Source organism: Lupinus angustifolius, chromosome LG03 (assembly GCF_001865875.1).
Source record: "Lupinus angustifolius cultivar Tanjil chromosome LG03, LupAngTanjil_v1.0, whole genome shotgun sequence".
Classification (NCBI taxonomy): domain Eukaryota; kingdom Viridiplantae; phylum Streptophyta; class Magnoliopsida; order Fabales; family Fabaceae; genus Lupinus; species Lupinus angustifolius.
Window position 1 is genome coordinate 23,242,220 of NC_032011.1, and position 22,924 is coordinate 23,265,143.

At 32.2% G+C, this 22,924-nt stretch overlaps 2 protein-coding genes and 1 pseudogene across 4 annotated transcripts; 2 read left to right on the forward strand and 1 right to left on the reverse strand.

The window, feature by feature from the left end:
- On the forward strand, window positions 184–3,503 carry LOC109343751 (annotated as a pseudogene).
- LOC109343752 (adenine phosphoribosyltransferase 5-like) lies at window positions 9,344–13,179 on the forward strand. 3 transcript variants are annotated; one of them, XM_019582208.1, is made up of 8 exons: window positions 9,344–9,636; window positions 9,839–9,949; window positions 10,408–10,500; window positions 11,555–11,704; window positions 11,839–11,897; window positions 12,368–12,440; window positions 12,856–12,887; window positions 12,971–13,118. In XM_019582208.1, exons 1-6 carry the CDS (start codon window positions 9,546–9,548, stop codon window positions 12,437–12,439), a joined length of 576 nt encoding a protein of 191 aa, XP_019437753.1. In that variant the 5' UTR covers window positions 9,344–9,545; the 3' UTR covers window position 12,440; window positions 12,856–12,887; window positions 12,971–13,118. The 3 variants fall into 3 exon arrangements, 2 of the variants coding, with proteins under 2 accessions (XP_019437753.1, XP_019437752.1); XR_002107251.1 differs by adding an exon at window positions 12,712–12,766 and having other exon boundaries at window positions 9,345–9,636; window positions 12,856–13,118; XM_019582207.1 differs by having other exon boundaries at window positions 9,345–9,636; window positions 12,856–13,179.
- On the reverse strand, window positions 13,697–20,244 carry LOC109343753. Its single transcript, XM_019582210.1, has 10 exons — window positions 19,763–20,244; window positions 19,492–19,602; window positions 18,095–18,193; window positions 17,845–17,931; window positions 16,701–16,809; window positions 15,774–16,573; window positions 15,393–15,557; window positions 15,062–15,301; window positions 14,338–14,556; window positions 13,697–14,186 (listed from the first exon to the last, which is right to left on the reverse strand). The coding sequence occupies exons 1-10, from the start codon at window positions 19,850–19,852 to the stop codon at window positions 13,983–13,985; spliced, it is 2,124 nt and encodes a 707-aa protein (XP_019437755.1). The 5' UTR covers window positions 19,853–20,244; the 3' UTR covers window positions 13,697–13,982.

The following is a 22,924-nucleotide window of genomic DNA, read 5'->3' on the forward strand; positions in this document are numbered from 1 at the left end:
TAGCCTCATATACATGTGAATGTTTCTGGCTCGGACAGGATTAACTCCAGTGCGAGGATACCTGTGAGAAACAAAAAAAAAAGTGTCAAGTAAAACTTTGAATAAACTTTGCAAATGATACTTATCGGTTGTCATAAAAGGGTGGCTAGTGCACGAGGCTCTCATTTAGGGGTAAGAGGAGGATAGATGTATCAATATCCTCTACCTTTAGACTGAGGTTAACAAAGCCCTATTTGTGTTGGGATTTGTGCAGATTGATGAATTATTTCATGAACATCATAAGTTCATATTGAGTAATGGCTAAGCAAGTCATTGCTACTCCACCGGCTCCTTTTGATTATGTGCTCTTGGATGGTGATGCTGAACACCCTATAACTGTCAGAGCCTCATCTAGCAATGTGGAACCATGGATTGAACCAGAAATGTCAAAACTCAGACACAGAATTTGTCGGGGGCCTTTAGGTGATGTTTGGTTAGCAACTCATCATCAATCAACAGAAGATTATGGTGAGTATCATGAAGTTGCTGCCAAGATGTTACCTCCTCTTAGAGAGGATCATATGAAGACTGTATTGGAGAAATTTCATGAACTATATTTTCAGTTGCAAGGGGTGGCTATGGCGTGTTGTCTACATGGATTTTCAATTATGAATGGAAGGGTTAAATTTGGACTGTGCATTTTGTTCGCTATGTGGGAGATCTTTATCTTCCAATATGTAAGACTTTGGTAAGTACCTAATATATTTGTTCATGCTGACAGATATGCATTATTATGAGTTTGTACGAAGGTTCAATTGGTGACAAGATGGCAAGACTAAGAGACGAGAGGATTTCACTGCCTGATGTTTTTAGAAACATGTTTTTCATGTTTCTAGTGAATGTGTTTATGTAACTTGTCAATACTAAAGGATATGTTTACTGGCTGCCGGTATGGCATAAATCTGGCTCAAGGTATTCAGGAACTTCACTCAAAAGGGGTCCTAATTCTCAATCTCAAACCATTTAATGTGCTTCTCACTGATAATGATCAAACAATATTGGGAGATTTTGGTATTCCTAATATTTTGCTAGGTTCCTCATTCCTAAGCTCAGACATGCCTAACAGTCTCGGGACTCCGAATTACATGGCTCCAGAACAATAGCAAGCAGAAATTAGAGGCTCTATTTCCTTAGAAACAGATTCATGGGGATTCGGGTGCACCATTTTGGAAATGTTGTCTGGTATTCAACCTTGGTATGGGCATCCTGTTGATGAAATATACCAATTTGTTGTCGAAAAGCATGAAAAACCTCGGATTTGAAGTAGTCTTCCTTCTTCAATTGAGAATATCCTCAGTGGATGTTGAGCATGATTTAAGAAACCGTCCTTTAATGATAGATATTCTTACCATCTTGAAGGGTTTGTAAGTTTTAAATATTTCTCTACAATGTTTCTATAATTAGGTTGCCTTTTTTGTAGCTTCACAAAGTTGTAACTCTGTTGGTTTTCGTTTACTTTTACATTCATTTTGAGTGACTAATGTTTGAGAATTAGCACGAAAGTCTATTTTACAACACTGATGAAGTAACTACTCTTTTCCGGAATTTTTTTTAATGATCTTTTGTAACTATTCAAGTTATATGAATTATTTTACCCATATGAAGATGGAAATTGCTCCCGAAGCACTAGATATGATTGCAGAGGTCCTAGAGCATAATTTTACTAGTTAGAATGGGAGACACATAGTGTATGGCATATGCCAGTAAATGGTTATTTGAGACATGGAGGTATTGTGGTTGTTTTACAACATTTTCCTTGCTTAAGAAGAGACAGTTTATGTATATTGTAATAACCCCTTTTACATTCATATTTTGGAATTATGATTATATTTCTTGATTTTTTAGTGTCTCGCATCTTGTATTGTCTGAATAAACATAGTATTATAGATCAGTCAGTTAGAAATGCACATGGCTGCAAAACATGGGGATATATTCGGTTGAGTTGAAAATGCACTAAGACAAAGCATTTGCATGTGATTTTGTCACTTGGACTATAATTAGCTTCCTTATTGGTTGTAGATAGCTTGTATCTTATGAAGGCTTCATTATGAACTCTTAAAATTTAATATGGTTAGCATATTAGTTGTGAATTAGTGAAACTGAGCAAGTGTTCTACACTTGTGCTTCCAATAATCTTGGATATATTTTTGCACCAGCAAGTATTAAGACCACAATGTAAGAGAAAGGCATGGACTTGTTTTTAACTAAACATGGTTATCTTTTCAGTTTTAATTTCTATAAACTCATGAAGAAATGAAAGGTCTACTGTTCAAAATGACTCAATTTTTAATTGTTATGCCTACGTTGCAGCTCACTGAATGCACTAGGCAATGATGGAGAATGGAGCTATCTTGGAACTAATACAGTTACTGTAAAATCCAGTAGCACTGGCTATACAGAGTGGTTCCTCTCAAAGAATTATCTTAAGGTGCTGACATGGTTCGGTCTAGAAAGCCTTCCAATTCATGCAGACCTCAAAACATGGATGTCCTAGAAGGAATCAAGGAAATTATGTTGGTTTAGATCGTAATGCAGATAATGGTTCCATTTTAGTGAGGGACCATGGTGTCCATGGCCCTATAAGGGTTCATGCATCAACTCTTGACCGTGTCACCAATGGATTGGAAGCTGGTGATTGGGTGCACGTGAAGGAGGAAGATCGGAATCACTCACCAGTCAGTATTCTTCATTCTGTCAATCGTGACGGAAGAGTGACTGTTGGATTTATTGGGCTGCAAACTTTTTGGAAAGGAAATTCTTCAGAACTTGAAATGGCCGAATCTTACTGTGTTGGCCTGTTTGTTAGGCGGAAAGCCAATGTTTTGAGTCCTCAATTTGAATGGCCTCGTAAAAGAGGAGGGACCTGGGGTATTGATAAGATTTCATGGATCTTATTACCAGTTACCAAATGGGTGTCTAATTGTCAACATTCCAGGGTTGTTGATTTTCGGGGACGAGCCAAACATGTTCTTGGCTGATCCGTCCGAGGCTGATGCAGTTAATTTTAGTTCTTGTCCAAAGATGATAGGGAAGTATCAACATGTAGAGGATCATCATTGGACAGTTAGACTTGTTCTTATTGCATCTGGCTTTCTTACAGTGGTGAAATTTAGGATGCTAATTGGAAAGAAAATGGAGAGGAAAGTAAATCCTATTGCATTTGACAATGAAAGTAAATATTCAGATTACCAAGAAGGTTGGAAATCCTACATGGACTTCTTCAGTAGCTAACATCCTTTTCAGAGAAGGTATTAAGTTACCCACTGGCCTCTAATTTTATTCTTTCATGTTTAGCTTCTCCAAGTGTGGGATGCACTCTAGATGATAAAGTGCAGAACTATAACAATTGATTCAAAAAACAATGGTTGAGATTTGAAAAGCTCCATAATTTGTTATTCATATGCACATATTATAATGTAAATAGTTGATTTTCCAATTAATGGTTTGGTGTACCTTTAGCCACCAAGCAATTTTGATGAGTCAAATCTCTGAGTATGCTACTTGGATAACTCATGGTTTATCATTCTGGTCTAGTGCTGGAATGCACCAAATTTCTGCCATACTGCAGTTTGAAATAACATCACTTAGACAATTTGTAATTCATACAACAATGCCAACAGGTAAGCTTGTTTTTTTCACTGCAATGGGTAAGGTAGTTTGCTTTCATGCAATAAATAGTAAGGTCGTTAAGTCCTGAATGTCATGCCTTCAAATCCTGAGAATAGTCTTTTTGTTTGTAAAGGTAAAACTGTATATATCTATATTTATAAATCCATTAGATGAGAGCCTCATGTACACCATCAAATTTAACCCACTGGCTAGTTTTCTCAACCATGAATATCAAATACTAGTGGAGATTAGGTGATTTGCAGTTGTTGTGCAGCCAAATTGGGCTTTGGATTTTTCTGCATTTTTTACTAGAAAATGTGGTGGCGACTCTAAGAGGTCGTGCAGCGAAAAAATCGGGGTGCTAAACAGTCATTTCCTCCATCAATAACGTAGTGTATATTTTTCAAGACAACAAAAAAACTACCGGTTTTTGTAAATAAAAAACCTAGGCTTATGTAGGCTTACCTTTGCTTTCACATTCCCATTAAAGAGAAAAGAATGTATGTACAAAATATATATATCGATTATGTATGAGTTTTATATACTGTCACTACAATATTTATTATTGATATTTAATTATCATTGACTTTTCAGAAAAAAGTAATAATCCAAATGAATAGTAGATTATGTAGTGTCTATATACAAATATTTAAGTTGACAATATATAAATCTTATACTCTAATTTTAAACGTATATATACAATGCAATTTAAATGTTTTTGGCTAACACCTTAGTTTGTACTTGCAGGACCATACTATACTAATTATGTGCTGATTGTTTAGATAACTATAAGGTGATTCCTTCCTTGTGTGGCTTAACTCTCTTGTTTATGAATTACTCATTACTTATGAACTAATCCTTTTCTAGGTTTGTGATTACCTTCTTAATAAATGTTACTCTCAAGAATTGAACACTCGATCTTGGGATCCACTAAAGCCTTACACCATAAGAACAACGCATTGATTTGTCCATCCAAAAGATTTTTTACTATTTCTAAGAAAAAATGGCTTGATTGTAGGAGAAAAAGTTGACACTAAATAATGGAAAGATAGGGATAACATACAGCTAGCATGACATGTTTAATATTGTTTCATTGATTGGAATCCACAATCATGGCAATGAGAGCTTAACACAGAGTCAAGAGTGATGATTAAGTACAGTACTCCTTAAGATAAACAATAGAGGACATGAATGTGACTATGTGACATATAATATGTTTACTCAAAACCTAACTTATTATCATCTGTTTATATTTCTTCATTTTTGTCTGCAAAACACTCAATCTTTACTAACCTTTAAAATATATTATCATTTCGGAAGATATATAAAACATGATAAAATTCCTCCATTTTTTATCAAGAAAACACTTCATCTTTTCTAACCAATAAAAAATGTCATCATTTTAGAAGATATATAAAACACGATAAAAATGACGACTTAGTACATGAGATTGTGAAGTAACCAGGTACGTGAAAAGTAGATTAATTAAGGATAGAAGATATCATAAGAATACATAATAATAATTAAGTAATGAACATAATCTCATGCGCTCTTCCCTAATGAACACATTTCATAAACAACTAGTTACTATTATATTCATACAGAAGAAGACAAAGTAGTCCTCCCAAATCTTAAATTAGAGCTATGGCAGAAAAAGGAATCCAACGTGAGATTTTCAGATTGTATATTTTTCTGAAAAACTAGTGCTAGTTGTGTATACTTACACTAGCTACTTCCACACTAATACAAGATATACTAATATGTATTAAATTTGACACCACATTCCACAATGCTTTGTTATAAATGGTATTAGGAAAATTCTTGTTGGTGCCATTTTGTTCATCCGAATAAGTAGTGAGAAAATTTATAACCAGTCACGTGAATTTGGTTTGACTCCACTAAGATGTGTTTGGAGCTAAATAGCATTACTGATAATGTTATACAACAACAAAGTCTATATCTCATTAGACGAGGTCGGTTCATAAAATTATACAAAAACACTTGCTCTCGTATATATGGCTTATGGAGCTTAAAATAGGGTATCAACCAAAGTAACGAACTTAAACCATGTACAATCCAAGAAAGCAAATCAGACATTTCTGGAATTATAAATAACTAAGATAAAGGGTATGTTTACAAATTGTTGTTAGAGGAAAATAATATATTTGTGAGTAAACTCATAAATATATTTTATAGTTCCCAATTCATTTTCTTTCCTCTATTAAATTTTAATATCAACTCACAAACAGATCCAATAAATATTTGGTCCAATAGACTTAGAAAACTAGATAGAACAAGGTTTTTACTAGTTAGGAAAAAATCTTTCCTTCTCACAACCACCTAAATAATATGGCAATCTATTCTTAATATACAAATGTTGAAGTTGGATATCTCCATTTAGATCATTGTCTATACTTTTATATTTTTAAAACCCACATGCGAGGACTAAAGTTGTAAAAGGGGAGAAGACAAATAGAAATGATTAAGGTAGAGTGTATAAACAAATGAAGAAATCTTCATATCATCATAGGATCTGTTATGGTGTTAAGGTAATGATGGATAATTGTCATTAAACAAAAGAAAAGCACCTAGGTAGTATCTGTCATGTTATGATTAGCCAAAAAGTGTAAAATTAAAAGATTTAGTAGGGATTAAGTATAAAAGGATATCATCTATTTATATTAAAGTCGTGTTATTTGAGAGGAGAATGTTTTTTCTTTTAGTTTTAAGGATATTCTCAATATAACTAAGAGAATACACAAATGTCAATATATATAATTTTTTCTTTATTATTTAGTAGTACTCTAGGAGTCAAATTCTTTCTATTAAGGGTAGAAAAGGTGATGATAGCCTCATAGTACAAGGTCCACACCTACACATAAAATATAGGAATTAATAAGCAAAATGATGCACTTGCAATAGATGGGGTCCTCAACCCTAAGAAGATCCAAAACTATCACAAATTGATCACAACCATGGTCCCTTAATAGTATATATAATACATAACACGTGTAGTGATATGATTGTAGAATTATAACTAGTTACCAATGCTATTCAAACAGCTAATGGAATAGAAGATTAATAGTGATGGAATGGAAGGTCCCTTTAAGGCACAGTTGTTTTTCTGACTGGACTAGCTGATATGTCACTATCTAAAATCTTGGTTATATGAATTCTGCTGATATGCCACTAAATATTCCAACTTTGGATTATTTAAATGGACAAGATATATGCACTCTATCTCTTCTATCCAACCCTTGGAATTACCTATAAGTCATAAAGTCTTATTTAGGTAAGAGAAAAAGATATATGGATGAGTACATATTTATTCTAATTTGTTATTTACTCTTTAAAAAAATAATTTAAATGGTTGGTGAATGATATAATATTTCTATATAAATTTTTATAATAATAGTGCATAAATATTAAATATCAGCTCCACAATTAGCAAAAATATATGGGTGTTGAAAAGAACCTAATTTGATTAAAATTGTTAAGGAAAATGTTACTAAGAGATGTATTTTTTCGTACTATCAAAGATATCATCCAGGCTTTTTGATAATTAACTAATGAATTTTGGTGTTTATGGTTGCCTCTCCCAACAAGTGTCGCTTACAAGAATCGAATAATCGACATTTTGATCATCCTAGGATCTAACAGCGCCTTAAATCACTAAACCAACATCTTGTTGGTTTCTAAGAGATATATCTGAACATAAGTGAAATGTGGTAGATAATATAATAAAGCAATAGTGAAAAATAATAAACATAAATATAAAAGAAAAAATATAAGAGTATCATTACTCAAATGATTAAGTTGAATTCCAAACGTACAAATATAATTTGAAGAGACTATAATAATTAAGGTTAATTTTTAAATCAAATTGTTAATGAGAATAACATCCCAATGAATATTTAAATTATTCATGAGATAATGATATAACCATAGGCGATATAATTCCAAAAATACTCTATTAATAAAAACTTGCCTACTAAATAAGATATTATATATTTGTGATGTTAAGATTTTGTACCAAATCCAATTAATTATAAAAGGAATAAGAGAACATATTTGATTGAATTGATGATTACTAGGAAGATAATAAAAGAGATGACATAGGTTTACTTCCCAATAAAATAAAATGCTGAGAATTAGGAATTGAGCTGAAGTGAAGTGACATTATATAGATTGTGAATGAAATAGACGTAGATACTAACTTACAATATAACAAAACAATAGAAGAATATTTCAAGAAAGGAATGATTGTCACGGATATTAATGACTACAACTAAGAATAAAACAACATCAACGTTTAATTGTTTTACAAAAACTATGTGCTACATCCATTCAAAGAATTAAGGATAGTATCTTTGAATTATTTTAATCTAAACTAAAATAACATGATTATAATATTTATATATCTTGCTCCTATACATATTTGATGAGTGGAGATCCACTTACTCTAACTCTAAGACACTCTATCATAATCATCAATTCTATGGAGTTCTAATGATTTATACATACTCACAAACCAGGATTAGGAGTGAAGTAAGTGGACTTTCCTCTAAATATTTATATACAATCAGCTATATTAATAGTCAATAATAATTAAATATTTTCTAAAATAACGTTAAGTAATCTTATATCATTTTACGAATCTTCTTACCTATAAAAAGTAAAATATATTACTTCAAAATTAATTATTAATAAAATAAAATATTAATTTATAACTTATATTATTTTTTTATAAGTATAGATTTTCAGAAAAAAAATAGTAGTAGAATATATCATTTTCAGTTGAAATCGGGAATAAGCATAGGATGAATAAGGTGAAGGCGTTGGAATAAGAGAAAGGATATTGTGATCTGGGAGATGTGATAGATGGTCTAAATGTATTTAATGATCATGTTATCATGTTTTTTTTTGTAGTACACTCGCGTGCGCGTGAACAGTGTATCCTTTCGCTTACGTCTCAATGGGACCCTTCTCTTACACCAAATCCAATAAAAGACTGCACCACCTTCTCTTTCTGCGCGTCCAATGCAACTCCCTATCACTACAATATTATTATGTCATACCAAACTTCCACATATCATTTTTTTCATTATTAGAAAACAACACAGAGAAACTTTAGGAGTTAATAAATAGTATATTATTCATTAGTCATGTATATTTAACCATTGAGTATGATATACTTATTGGTTAAGAATAAGAATTTATAGAGTAATTTTTTATATACTAACTATATATGAATTCTATACAATAAACATTACTATTTCATTATTCTTTCATATACTTATATATAATATACAGTGTATATAAATTTTGATAGAGCATCTAATTTGGGATATGAATAATTCATTGTTTACATCTTTTCTTTTGCAAATATGTTTAAGCTTTCTTACACAGGAGCTCATTGGATAAAAACAAAAAAGTGAGCGCGTGATATAGGAAGAAGGCAAAACGCGTGGTGGTAGTGAGTAACAATTACAGTGTAATGAGAGCTGAAAGAACTGAACATAGATCACCTCTTATCTTCTTCAGGTATTCCAATTTCATATCTTAAATCAATCACATTTTATCAAATAATATAAAAAATCTTATTTTTTCAAATTTTATTTGATCGGCACAGAATAGGAATGAGACAATATTAGAAACAGACGATAACTCGGAGAAGTATCCATAGTTCCAAAGTTAAATAAAACCACTTGCTCACCTCTTTCCCCACAGAAAAAAGAGTAAAACAGATACACACTGTTAACAATTTCAGAAGGAGAAACACACACTCAAAAAGACCATAAAGGAACCCTTTTACTGATATTACTGAACAATACACAAAACACAGAGAGAAAGGTTATAAGCAAAGCCAGTAACAGAATCAGAAGAAACAAAAGAAAATGTTTGCTGCAGAAAATGGCCTCAAAGGAGACCCAAGACTTGAAGCAATTTCTCAAGCAATAAGAGTTGTTCCTCACTTCCCCAAACAAGGTTTTATTTTTATAATAATCTTTCTTTCTCAGTCCCTTCTGCATTTTCATTTTTTTATTTATGTTTGTGATTCCGTTTTTCGTTTGGGACTTTTATCAAACACATGCGGATCTCAAATACAATGGTATTATTTATTTGTTTATTTAGAAGGGGTGTGTTTCGCTGTTTTGTCTTATTGAATTAAATTAATGGGAAAATGCAGGAATAATGTTTCAAGACATAACGACATTGTTGTTGGATCATAAGGCGTTCAAACACACGGTCGACATATTTGTCGATCGTTACAGAGACATGAACATTTCCGTTGTTGCAGGTACTTCTCTTTCTTCTCTTTGTTCCTGCTACTTCAAAAAAAATATTACCCACATTTTATTATGTGATTTTTGGGTCCATTTTAGATTTTCTAACTTTTCAAGTACCAAATTCATAAAAACAACAATTTGTGAGAGAGAAAAAATGAATCTTTACTATAAAAAAAAAACATTTTTCGTATTTTTTTCTTTGGGATTTTTTTAAAAAGGATTTTTCCTTTTTATTGCCGTTTAGAAAAGCTAGTTTACTTCTATATTTATTGTCATGGCGAGTTAGCAACACTTTTTGTTTTTTGTCTTTGTCATTGTTTTTTTTTGGGGGTACCATTTGGGTTAAGCTATTGAAAATTATTTTGTTGGTGTTTGATTATAATTTTGATTGTTGAAATGGTGATATAATAAAGAATGGTGTTTGAAACTGTTTCTATCTCGTGTAATTTGATTACATTACTGTGTGTAGGAATTGAAGCAAGGGGTTTCATGTTTGGTCCTTCAATTGCATTGGGCATTGGTGCAAAGTTTGTTCCTTTACGCAAACCTCACAAGCTACCAGGTAAGGGTGTGTCATGTTAAATTTTAGTTCAGAAACTGCTTCTGAAAATAATCTGTTTTCAGTTTTAGTTGAAAATGCAAGTACCAAACAATGGCCAAAACAACAGAAACTGAAGATCCCCTTTTTGAGGAATGTGATGGTCCTTTCTGAGTGGAAAGAACTTGTACTAGTTGGGTTTTCGTTACTTAATGTTCAATAGTTTCAAAGTGCTATATATGCATTCAATGTAGGGTGTTTAAAATTTTTAGAAGTGCTATTTAAATAATGAATTGTCATTTTCAAAGAAAATAGATGTATGTGGTGGTATTGTTGCTTAGCTTGTGTTTTTATTGATCTTTCTGATCTGGACTGAGCAACCTTATCAACCTATATATCTACCATTTGATGGCCATGCACCAAGATTTTCAAATTAAGTCATGGCTGCATTCGATTTGTGAGACAACAACAACCAACCTTAATCCCACTAGGTGGGTTGGCTACATCGGTCGAACAACGCTTAATTCAACTTGTGAGAACTGGGGTAAAGAAGGGCAAAAGCTTATTTCTATTCTATGTGTAGTAATCAATATTACGTAGATCACACTTTCTGTTCCTTACTCGTGCTTTTTATTTTTAATTTAACTTAATACAAACCGATTTTGGGCAAGTTTTATGCTTCATAGCAGGGATTTTATGATGACTTTTACTTGAAGAAGTGCGAATAAAAACTGAAATAATATATTTTCAGATTACTTCCACAAACTAAATATCAGTCTCAAAGACGCCTGAAAATGTTTACCGAAACAAGCACCTACAAATAACGGATCCAACTTGTTTTCAAAATCCTTTCCCCCCTCAAATGCTGCTGGTCTACTTGTATATGCATATTGAATCATGCCTTAATTTTCTCTGGCTGTTATTTGGAATAAAGTCCTAATTCAATTTCAAATATATATTTTTAGTTCAGGAACATTTTTCAGCCTTTTGAGTTATTTTTATCTATTAAAAGTACTAATCCGAATTCTAAATTAAGCCTCATGTTTTATGCTTAAACTTTGACATGTTTCATATATAGGTGAAGTAATTTCAGAAAAGTATGTTCTAGAATATGGAACTGATTGTTTGGAGCTTCACGTTGGCGCTGTCCAGCCCGGTGAACGGGTCATAGTTATTGATGATTTGATAGCTACAGGTGGAACTCTGAAAGCAGCTATCAGTCTTCTAGGTGATTTGCTTGCTTCTTTCTCAGTGTTTAATTGTTTAAGTCTGTTTTTTCTCCTGCTACTTTAATTAACTTGTAATTGTTCAATGTATGTGGTGCCAAGAAAGCTACATGATTCTTTTCGATTTATTTTGTAGAACGTGTTGAAGCTGAAGTAGTGGAATGTGCTTGTGTGATCGGTGTACCTGATGTTAAGGTAATGACAGAACTTGAGCTGTTGCCAGTTATCAGAAATTTCTATCTGTTATTAGTAATAAATTAAAATTTATGTGCTGTTTTGCACTTTGATAGTTCATTGAACTTCAAATTTATTTTGCACTTGTTTAGTTTCTTGTGATTTTAGTTAAATGGCACCAATTCTGTTAACTCATCTCTCTAATGAATAGATTTATGATCTTGATTCTTGAGTGGCCAAGTTATATCCATGCAAACAAAATATTTCTTAGCTCTAGATAATCCTAAAACAATAAGAAATGACTTGTCTGTCAAGACTCCGTGGACTTAACTGTAATCAGCTCAATGTATTTGATGTTGCTGAATTTGTGATTTACCTGTTGTAATTTCTAGACGATCACTATAAACAATATTCTGCAATAACTATTTTTTATATGTCATTTTCTTGAGATCATAGGAATGAAATGTGAATTATTTTGCTTTCTCTTTCAGGGACAGTGCAGGCTTATTGGAAAGCCACTTTATGTCCTTGTGGAGCCCCGGGAAGTAGATGAATGTTTTTAAGGTATGCCACTATTTTTCAAGCAATGGTTACATACTTGCATATATAATGACCTTTCACAGTAACTTCACTCATTTGGCTCCATGGTCTCATAATGTCAACATATTCCAAACATCTTAAGCTTTTTTAAATGGTGGTTGAGTCCTACTGACACCTTTTGTCAAAGGTTAAAACTGGCTCAACAGTTAGCTAGTGCTCCTAAGTTACTTTTCCGAAACAAGACACATCCCTAGGCTTCCCTTGGTTGATTGTGTCATTTTATTTGTAACTGTAGGAGGGACCAATATGGTTTCAGCAACATGGAAAAACATATGAAAATCTACCCTTTTGTGGCATTTCTTGTATTATTATCATTATTAAACTTATACTAGTTTGCCTTGTACTAATCAAGCATGTAAATGTAAACATTGTCATGCAGATTATGATGCTAATTCTTCAGCTGATATGCAACAGGACATAAATCACATAATGTCTGATCAATGGGACATAATGTGATGCTTAAGTTTTCAGCTGATTAAGTTGTGCCATTGCAGAAGATCATCATGTAAAATGTCCCCTTTCACATTTTTTGGGTCCATCCTCCCCCTCATATCCTTATCTTATTGTACTTGTACAAGAACAGGCATTATTGAATGGATGGGTTTTTCTGACAATTAAAAATGTCAATTTATGGCCTCATTATTCTTCTTCCAGTTTTATGTCAAAGATCCAAAGATTTGAAATAAAAGGGGAGATTCACTTACAAGTATAGCTACATAATTTCAATCCACTTTTATAATTGTGTGCAATAAGAAGAAATTCAATAGATTTTGCAATACTATAGGTCATAGATATCAAGATAGACATTCATGTGTATCAATAATTTCAGTAAAAAAATTCCCAACAAAGACCTTAGTGGAATAAACTGTTGCTCTAACTGAATTTTAAATAATCCTACTGAGGTTACCTTAATCACCTTCCTGAACCTGAAATTATCCGAGTAAATACTATAGATAGATATAATAATAGTCATTAATGTTTGCATTAAACTGTTAATCAAATGATTATTTGTACCTCAAGGTGAAATTATTGAAGAATTAGTATGCACAAAGAAACTTCAATGAAATTTGCACCAAAGAAATATCAAACTTCATATATTATTCTAAGATCAACGCCCAAGAATTCAGAGCTCACAATAGCAAACATGGATGGGCCATATATCCGTGTAGAAGACTAAGTCAAGATCCTCTCATCCAAAAACAGAGGAAAAAGAAAAGAGCAAGAACAAAAATTATTTTACCTTTGATGAGTTTCAGGTTTTCATTATTTTACGTATAAATTTACAAAAAATGAGTTGCAAGGAGGCTCATATATTTGGAAATACACTATGGCAACTACTGCATTCAGGATACCATGAACACACCAGTATAAAATTAACTCACCTACTAGGCACATCAAATTATCATCCACCAGGATGAGAAAACAGTGAGATCTTGTTCAAACATGGAAGAATAATATTTATATTGCCACTTCAATATATTTCTAAACACTTGTTACAGTTTCCATTCAAGGAGGATCATCACTTGCTGTCATGTAAGTTTTTAGAGCATGTCGGGTAACATGGTTCGTCTGTTTTCTCAATCTAACATTGTCGATGAACAGATCTGCTATGATCTTTGTCAAATCATCATCACAGATTCCACCGCATTTTATGTCATCCGTTTTATCTACATTGGAAGCAGCACTTCCATAGTCCTGTAAGTTTTCTACCTAATCAAAATGAAGTAAAAGTTATGTCATTATGGTGGATTTGCAGCATAGAAGAGATCATGTCTAAACATATTGCATTGAATAAATAGTTTCAGGTTAATTTTTTAACTGGTAAAAGCATAGAGAGTCACAGGAAAGATATAACTTGTACCTCTTCCAGTAAAATGTCAATTTGGTCATCAGATAGTGCTAATTGATTAAAAGTATCAGTTAATGATGATGAATTCAAGATCTTCCTATCTTCATCTTCAATAGAAAGATTGACATTGCACTCTTGGAGCTGGTTGAAAAGAAGCCTGCATTTCGGCACCAAATTTCTCCAAGCAGTTTCTGCCTGCACCCTCTTTTCCCTTTCATGTTGAAGAAGTTTCTAAATACACGAGAGAAACACAACCACATATCAAACGAGCTGAATATTATGGTAGGTGGGGAATATTTGCTGCCGAAATGCAGCAAATGTGGTAGTACTTAGTAGAGACTAAAAAAAATCAAACTTTATGAGGACTTGCAACAAAGGAGATTTAACACTGGGGGCCAAAGTCACTAATTCCCATTTTGCATGGATGCAAAACCATATTTCTAAGAACCAAAATCAAAATTATCCTGCTCAATAGGTACTAAAAAACACACTTACGCCTAGAATGAAATATCATAGAGATTTGACAAAGTTTTGCGTTGACTGCCTAAAACAACTTTCACCTTTTAGTCTGACTTGTGATTGGTTATGTATACACATAAGCAAGTTTTTAAGCCTAGAATGAAAACACAACTAGATTGATAAACCACATTTTTTGGAAAAAGGAATTGACAAAAATATGAATTGTCAAGAAGGAAGACGATCCTGCAAATATGATATGTGCAGGCTGACAACCTACCTCTCTCTCACAAATCTCCTTCACCGACTCACTAAGCTCCTTCTTTAACTCTTTTTGTGTATTACGGAGAGATTTGACCTCTTTAACCAGAACTTTAATGTCTGCTTTGGACTTTGCTTCTAGCTCTCCATAATGTTTTGACAAAACTTCCAGTTGCTCTTTATTTGCATTTAAATTATGCAACACATCTTTTGGCTGAACCAATGACTCCGTTATGGAATTCTGACTTGAGATTCCACCCTGATATAACATCATGAGCCGTTCTTAAAATCAATAGGCCCTACAAACAGAAATGATTAATATATGTAAAGCAAATGCAAAAATGACATACCATTTCGGACTTTAGTTTCATCTCCATTTCCAGTGACTTCCGTCGAAGTTCTTCCATATCCCACTGCATTTGGGTAAACCTTTCCCTCTCAATCAGAATAGCTTGCTGCAAATTCTCTTTACTTTTCTGTTTGTTAGCTTCAAGTTCTACTTCCAAATCCTTGACCTGAACAGATCCAATCAATGGTAGCCATATAATTAATTAGGATCTACAAAATCTAAGGTTGTAAAGGAATCGAGAAACCATAAAGAATCCATCAATTTCCACATATTGTACATATATTATATTCAATTCAAGTAGGTTCAAATCATTTTCAGGTACAGATGAACCAAAATAAAGTAATTTACAAGGAACATCATGTCAACCTGTCAAGTTATATACCTTTGTTGCAAGAAAATCCTTTGCAGCTATTTCTTGATTTAATCTAACTATAAGGTCCTCCATATCAGTTTTTGAAGTGACTAGCCTTCGCTGCATAGTTAAAAGAATCCTGTTCAATTTATTGCGTTGATCTAGTGGAAGGACTACTTGAGCATCACCGGTAAACTGCAACTCTGCGTGGTTCATAATATATGTTGCTCTTGGAACCAAAGCACCTCCAGGAGAGCCACCACCAGATGAATTCGGAACCCAAGAATTAGACATGTCACTACCACGTATCGAGCTTCCTTCACTTCCAAAACTCTCATTTGAAAGAATGTGCGCAAGATCAATAGCCTTAGCATGCTCAAGCTCAGAGAAAAGCTCCAAGGAATTATCAGCTAAAAGTGACGCATTATAAGAATTACCATTACTTTTTCCCTTCTCTGTAACATAGTTGTCACGTCTAGCATTTACTTTATGCCTAGGAAGGCCTTCCAATTGGTCTAGAATTGTCTGACTCATAAACAAACCCTCATCGATGTTTGATATGCCATATTTCACAAGCTTTTCCATTGGATTTGTCATATCTTCATCTAATGTTAGATCATCTGTGCCAACTTCAGAATTGTCATCCCGTCCAATCGTTGGAGTTCCTAGTTCAGATGGCTCATATGCAGTATCACTACCATAATCTGAGGCAACAGATGAACTGCCAGCAACTAATGATAAGCTCGAATGTTGAGGTGACTGCACTGAATAAGCTCTGTTACTGGAATCAGGATCTGACTCTGAATTCTGATGGGTTGCATCTTGAAATGCTGAGAAGTGATTCAATGAGGTACAAAATGTTCAAATTTGGTAAAGTTAACAGCGAATTAGCATAAACAGACAAAACTGACATGTATGGGGTATACTGAATGGAAGATGCTGAAGAGAATCACATACAAGATCTAGCAGCAGCTTCAAGTCCAAGAAATGATGCCACAGCAGCACATCTTGATATATCAATATCAGACAACAATTTTGTCATCCACTCCTCTAAAGAGCACCTTCGCTGTAGCAAACATAAATGTCTTAAAATCTATGTCTACCTTGTTAACTCTTATATTCACAAATGCCCAGAAGTGTACATGTGGCTCAGCTAATTGTAATAAGAAACCTTAAGTCAAGGTGCCTCCAGTTGTCTATTTAGGGATGTTCTTAAAAATATAATCAATCTTGTTTAAGATTCAATAAGTCAATCTTAAGTATTAAGGTTAAGAAATCCATTACATGATTATTTAAAGAAAATTATTACCGAGTAAATTATAATATCCATACGACTATACCTCCATAAATAAGGAGAACCCGAGGGTAGTTTTTTATCCATGTTCTTATACCCAGTAAAGTCCATACCATAAGTGCCATTATAAAATTTGAATATTTTTTAAATAACATATAAAGTATAAGGATGTACGGATAAAAATAAACACTGCAAAAGTTCTTTATTTTATTCAGTAATTATTAAAATTGAAATTCATATTGAGAAGCTATTCAAGTAATAGTCATACAAAAAAAATGTCAGTTGTTGCGATGTTGAAGAAAAGAGGACTGATTAAGAAGTTAGAGAGGGGATGCAATGAATAGATGTGGTGAAAAAATAAACAAGTCTAGGGTGAACTATCCAGTACATAAATCCAGAAGCACAAGAAGAGATACTCTTCTGCTTATTAATTATTATGTATGTTTTACCAAAAAAATGTATGCTTTGCTCTTTTTGGTAATTACATTAATTCAGCCCATTTGGACAAGACAATGAAGATATAAAGAAATTCTGTCCAGTAAGGGTGTTGTCAAAACAAATCTAAAAGTAGCATATGAGGCTTAGAAATAGACTGTGTAGTTGTGATTTAGAGTAACCAAACTGTCCACATCTTATCTAAATTTCTACATGCTAGTACTCTTCAGTTGCTATGCATCGATGCCATGTATGTTCTTTTAAAACTAGTTATTAAATTGACTAAAATCAGGAAATTCAAGCAAGAAGTCATGTGCAGATCCACAATGGCAAAAACACATTAGGTATGTAATAAGTTAAGGAATTTCCAACCTCTTCCAACAAAGTTCGGCTTTTCAGTCGCATGAGTCCCTTGGGTGGTGCCGGAGGGATATTTTTCCTGGAAAACTCCTTTTTAAGCTACAAAGAGTCTAAAGTTAGTGTAACCCAAACAAGCACAGGCATAGGTGCAAAAACTTTAACTACTTATCTGTCTATCTATCATACACACACATACAGACACACATATAGGTCAGGCAGCAAATGAAAAGAAAATAAGATGAAGTTGAAAAAGTAAACTTACATCAGTGAATAACTTAATAAAATCATTGAACCTTCTTAGTACACCATGCAGCGTTGTGACCCCTTCTGGCGACTGTATACCAACTTGAACCCTGTAGAACTGTCCCTTAATAATGTTAAAAACTAACACTCACAATGATGCTACTACTCCATGAAGTACTCTAATGAACAGATTAAGGAAAACATGTAAATAATTATTGCCTAAGATACCACAGATTAACTTTTTCTTTAGGACAAAATTTGTTTCTTTACAACCATGTCATTTGAATTTAAATATTTGGATCCACTTTAGTATTTCTCATAATTAGTTCAAGCCATATCAGGCATTGACAATATAGCACAAGATCCCATTGATTTTGACACACATTAATGAGCCTTAAACAAATGTAAGGTTGTTTGCCTTGTGATCTCAAGATCATGGGTTCAAATCCTGGAAACAACATATATACTTTAGAGGCTAAGGTTGCGTACATCTGCCATCTCCATACCCCACTAAATGAGAGTTTCATGCACTGAACTGCCCTTTTATTAAATACTGTCGGATATACAGAAGTTAACAAAGGGAAACAGCCACTAAGAAGCAGGTTGAATGGTGGTAGAGTATTAAGGGTTACAAAGAAACAAGAAATAAAACACATGACGGTACAGCAAAAATGATCCCAACAAGATGGGAAGTTAAGTAAAACTGCTCTCTTTTATAGCAAACACAAAAGCCTCACATCAAACTTCATGACGAAGAAGGCAAATAACGGATACAGAATTTAACAATAACACCAGTCAAGAAATGCTGCAGAGTAAGTTTTGCGGTTGACATAAACAGACTACAGTTGGATAATTACTCCACTTATTATATGCACAATAAATAGAAAATATAACAAGTCACACTATGATTCATCTTTCACATTCAAGGCCACACTCAAAGTCCCAAGCTTTTAAAAAATTATAGATTTGTAATTAGGTTTCAAAGGTCAGTATTAACGCGAATTAACTCATCCCCTCTCTGTGTCTGTATACCCACAGCTGCAACTTTATAGTGTCACTTACAACCAACAAGATGTTGATAAAGTGGTGTAAGACCTCACTGGATCCCCAGGTAGACCATAAGGTCAATGTTTTGATTCCTTAGAACAACACTTCTTGGGAGAGAACTACACACTCCAAAAGGGATTAGTTCCTTACTCATAAGGGGATACCTTTGTTTATACCAAACAAAATAGTGTCACTTACAAATCAAACTATTAAAACAAAGCTTTTAACCTATGAGTATTAATTCCACTTGCATCAAATGTGCAATCTTCTGGTCCTAAGTCCTAACTCAAACAAAACAAATTTGACATGATACAAAATAAAACTTAAATCTGATCATCAACAAAATAATCAGATATTGTTAAAATTTACCACTACAGGATCTGAATTCTTTGATTTTGGAAGGAAAACCCATGAAGGTATTGTAACACAATAACTCCAACCACTTCCATGATTGTGTGGCCATGCTGTATCTTTTCCATCCTGTGCAATTAGAACATAAATCAATCACAAAATTGGATAATCAGTTAATCATCAATGATCACTGACCAATATATCCATGATCCAAAAAAATATGAAACTCGTTCGCTCAAAAAATCACACAATTGCGTGAATCAAAATTGAAATTACATAAGAAACGAACCCATTTTCGAGGTGCGGGACTCCAATCCATGCCAAGAGGCAGTGGCGAAGTCCCATCGTGCCTATGTTTTGGAGGACTCCGTCTCTGCATCTTCTTCTTCTTCTTCTTCTTCTTCCTTTCAACGCTACAATTCTCTCTCTCTCTCTCTTTCTCTTTCTCTCTCTAAGAATCGAAGATCATAACATTATTCTTCGCAATAGAATTGAAATTAGGATTAGGAATCAGAAAAGTAGGGCTTGTTCGAACAAGGTTGAATCAGTGTCGTTACGGCGCACGTTAAGTGTAGAAGCAGCGACGTAGCTAAAAGAAGCTGGTAGCGCAGTGCGCGTGTTTGTCGTTAATAGGTTTTTTGTTTCTGTTATGCTTTTATATATAGTGCGATTGCTTTGGAGCTATGAGATTAATGAAACATTCACATCTAACTGTGATTGCAAACTCAACTTCAATCTTAGGGAAACTTCAACTTTCCATTTTATTTTATTTTTTCTTTTGTTCATTTTCTCGAATCGTTTTCCACGAGCTCTTTCAGGATGGATCTGGGCTGGACCATAATGTTACCCACCATTATTCTTTTCTAAAAACAATGGGCACTTATTAAAGTTACTTATTAGGATTCTATTACTTGATCAATAAAATTAATTCAGATTATATTTTTTCATAAATATATTAGATTCAAGCTTTTTTTAAAAGTTTATTTAGCTTATACAAGTTTTAGGTCATTTGAAAAACAATTTTTATTATATTATATAATAATATTTATATTATATTATTTTAATATAAATAATATTGTAGGAAAAGTGAATAAAACTCTTCAAAATTTTATGTCTTTTGCAAGTAGCTATAATGAAATAATTTTTTTCCTCTTATTACCTCTTAATCTTTATGAATTGGTGAAATTGATCTTATATAAATATAATGTTAAATTACTAATAGAGAGGAATTCACTTATTGCAAGAGTAAGTTTTTTTAAACATACTCATCATCATAGCTATCAATTCTAGTAAAATTCAATTGTTTGAATTAGTGAGTAAATCTGAACTATTAAATATTCATAAAATTGATGACTATGATAGGGAGTAAGTTTTAAAAACTTACTATTTGAGTAAGTAGATCCCCACTCTTACTAATATCACATTAAAAAAAATCATTGTGATATCTTGACAGTAGTAGTGCAACAATAGAGGTTAGGTAAGATTGATTTCCAAATAAAATCATTATCAAGATACAAAACAGATTAAGAATGTGAGTACATTTTAAAGTTAAGTTTGGTTAATGCTATAACATTGATATATATGTATATAATAAAATTATATAATAGAAATCTAAAAAATGATGTTAAGATATGTATATAAAATTTTTGGAAACTTATAAAGTTGTTATGTTAATCTCTCATCAACTAACATACAAAACCCTTCAAATTATATTTGTTCTTAATCTCCCCACTTATTGTGCCAAAAGAATGATAACTATATTAGTTTGGTATACTCAAAATATACTCTTGTTACAATATTGACGATTTAATAAAGATGAAATTTCACCAAATTACTTCTTACTAATGATTTCATCTTTTAGGGAATCGACCCTCTTTTTACTCTACAATAATATGTGGAGTTTAACATGTCTATAGACATAAGAGAAAGTTATTTTGCATCTATTATTGAATTCACCAGTACAGTACACATTTCAGGAATATTTGGTGTCAAAGTCAGTCGTTAAATGGGTAAGTCGTCAATCTCTAAAACAAACTATGCAACATATTTTATATGTCTTTACGGGTGAACATTTTATCATAGATTTCTAATTTCTAATGTATCAATCTACCTCGGTGTGATTCCTATTGAAGTATTGCTTGGGGGTGGAGGGCGAACAATTTTAAAATGGACTCCCCATTCATTAGATAGATTTAAGGTTTACATTGCAGTTAATTTAATATTATCTTTATGAATGTCCAATTTCCTATACAATTAAATTTTAAGAGGTAATTAAAAATAAATATAGTTCAGGTTAATGTTAGATGAATCTAGTTAAAAATAAATTTATTATTCTATTTAAATGTAACATGGTAACATGTTTCAAAACCTTATAATATAACATACATTTATATAGACTAATTATGTCATTTTTTAAATAGATTAAACCTAGATTTTGAATTTTTTTTAAAGATATAAATAGGTGAAACGCAAACTGCTATATACTATATTAGTTTGATATGTAGTATGTTTAAAGTATAATATGATCATACTTGTTTCCAGCTAAGTTAAGAATACATGTGGAAGGAAAAAATACTTGAGATTAATCCCTGTACATTTGAATAGTTGAAATTATTATAATAGAGAAAAATGTATGCAATATTAGTATAAAATATTTATATATTGTCACTTTGTCGTTCACAATTTATTCACGTATGAGGCTATTATTTTTATTTAAAAACACAAGTTTAAACTCTTTAGTTTATTGAATACATTATTATATTATCAATCAAGCTTTAAATATTTTTTATTAATAACTTTTTTATTTAGCTTGGGACAGTTAAAAATTCTCAAATAACTTAGTTGCTTATTATGACATCATCAATCTAAATAGTGAGACAAATAGAGCTACATGATTGTTACCTCTATATAGAATAGGCAAAAACATATTGTTAATTTGGGATAAGTGGGTTTGAAGAGAATCAAGTAATTGAGTTATACACCAGAGTCTATATTAATTGGTTCAACTTGTTCAATTTCAACATAAAATTATTATTCGATTCACTGATTTGACAAGTTCATTTCAAATGATTTAACTATTTTTGAACATTAACATTGTGTTGTTTTAAGATAAAAATATGATACTTTTAATTTGTAACAATCATTGTTATTGTTGTAATTACAATCGTTCTTTACTAAATTATGCTATAACAAAATATCCTTTATTTAATTAAACTCTAAATTTATATAATTTTTTTACGATTAAAACATAAAATTTATCTCCATCAATGATGTTTTAACTTATTTATTAGATTTTATTGCATTAAAAAATTTATTATCGATGGTTTAATTGTGCACTTGTAGAGTAACATTATTTCTAAATCTGTAAAATGAAATTATTAAATAAATGTTTAGAGATTAATATCTTTTTAATGAACAAAATTTATGATAAAATATTATAATATTGTTCAAT

Excerpts from the sequence above, each read along its gene's own strand:
- LOC109343752 (XM_019582208.1), top strand. The coding sequence starts at position 9,546 with ATGTTTGCTGCAGAAAATGGCCTCAAAGGAGACCCAAGACTTGAAGCA. Across the intron at positions 9,950-10,407 it reads GAACATTTCCGTTGTTGCAG|GAATTGAAGCAAGGGGTTTC; the intron begins GTACTTCTCTTT and ends TACTGTGTGTAG. Across the intron at positions 11,705-11,838 it reads AGCAGCTATCAGTCTTCTAG|AACGTGTTGAAGCTGAAGTA; the intron begins GTGATTTGCTTG and ends TTTATTTTGTAG.
- LOC109343753 (XM_019582210.1), bottom strand. The coding sequence starts at position 19,852 with ATGCAGAGACGGAGTCCTCCAAAACATAGGCACGATGGGACTTCGCCA. Across the intron at positions 16,810-17,844 it reads GCCGAACTTTGTTGGAAGAG|CGAAGGTGCTCTTTAGAGGA; the intron begins GTTGGAAATTCC and ends TGTTTGCTACAG. Across the intron at positions 14,187-14,337 it reads TTGACATTTTACTGGAAGAG|GTAGAAAACTTACAGGACTA; the intron begins GTACAAGTTATA and ends CATTTTGATTAG.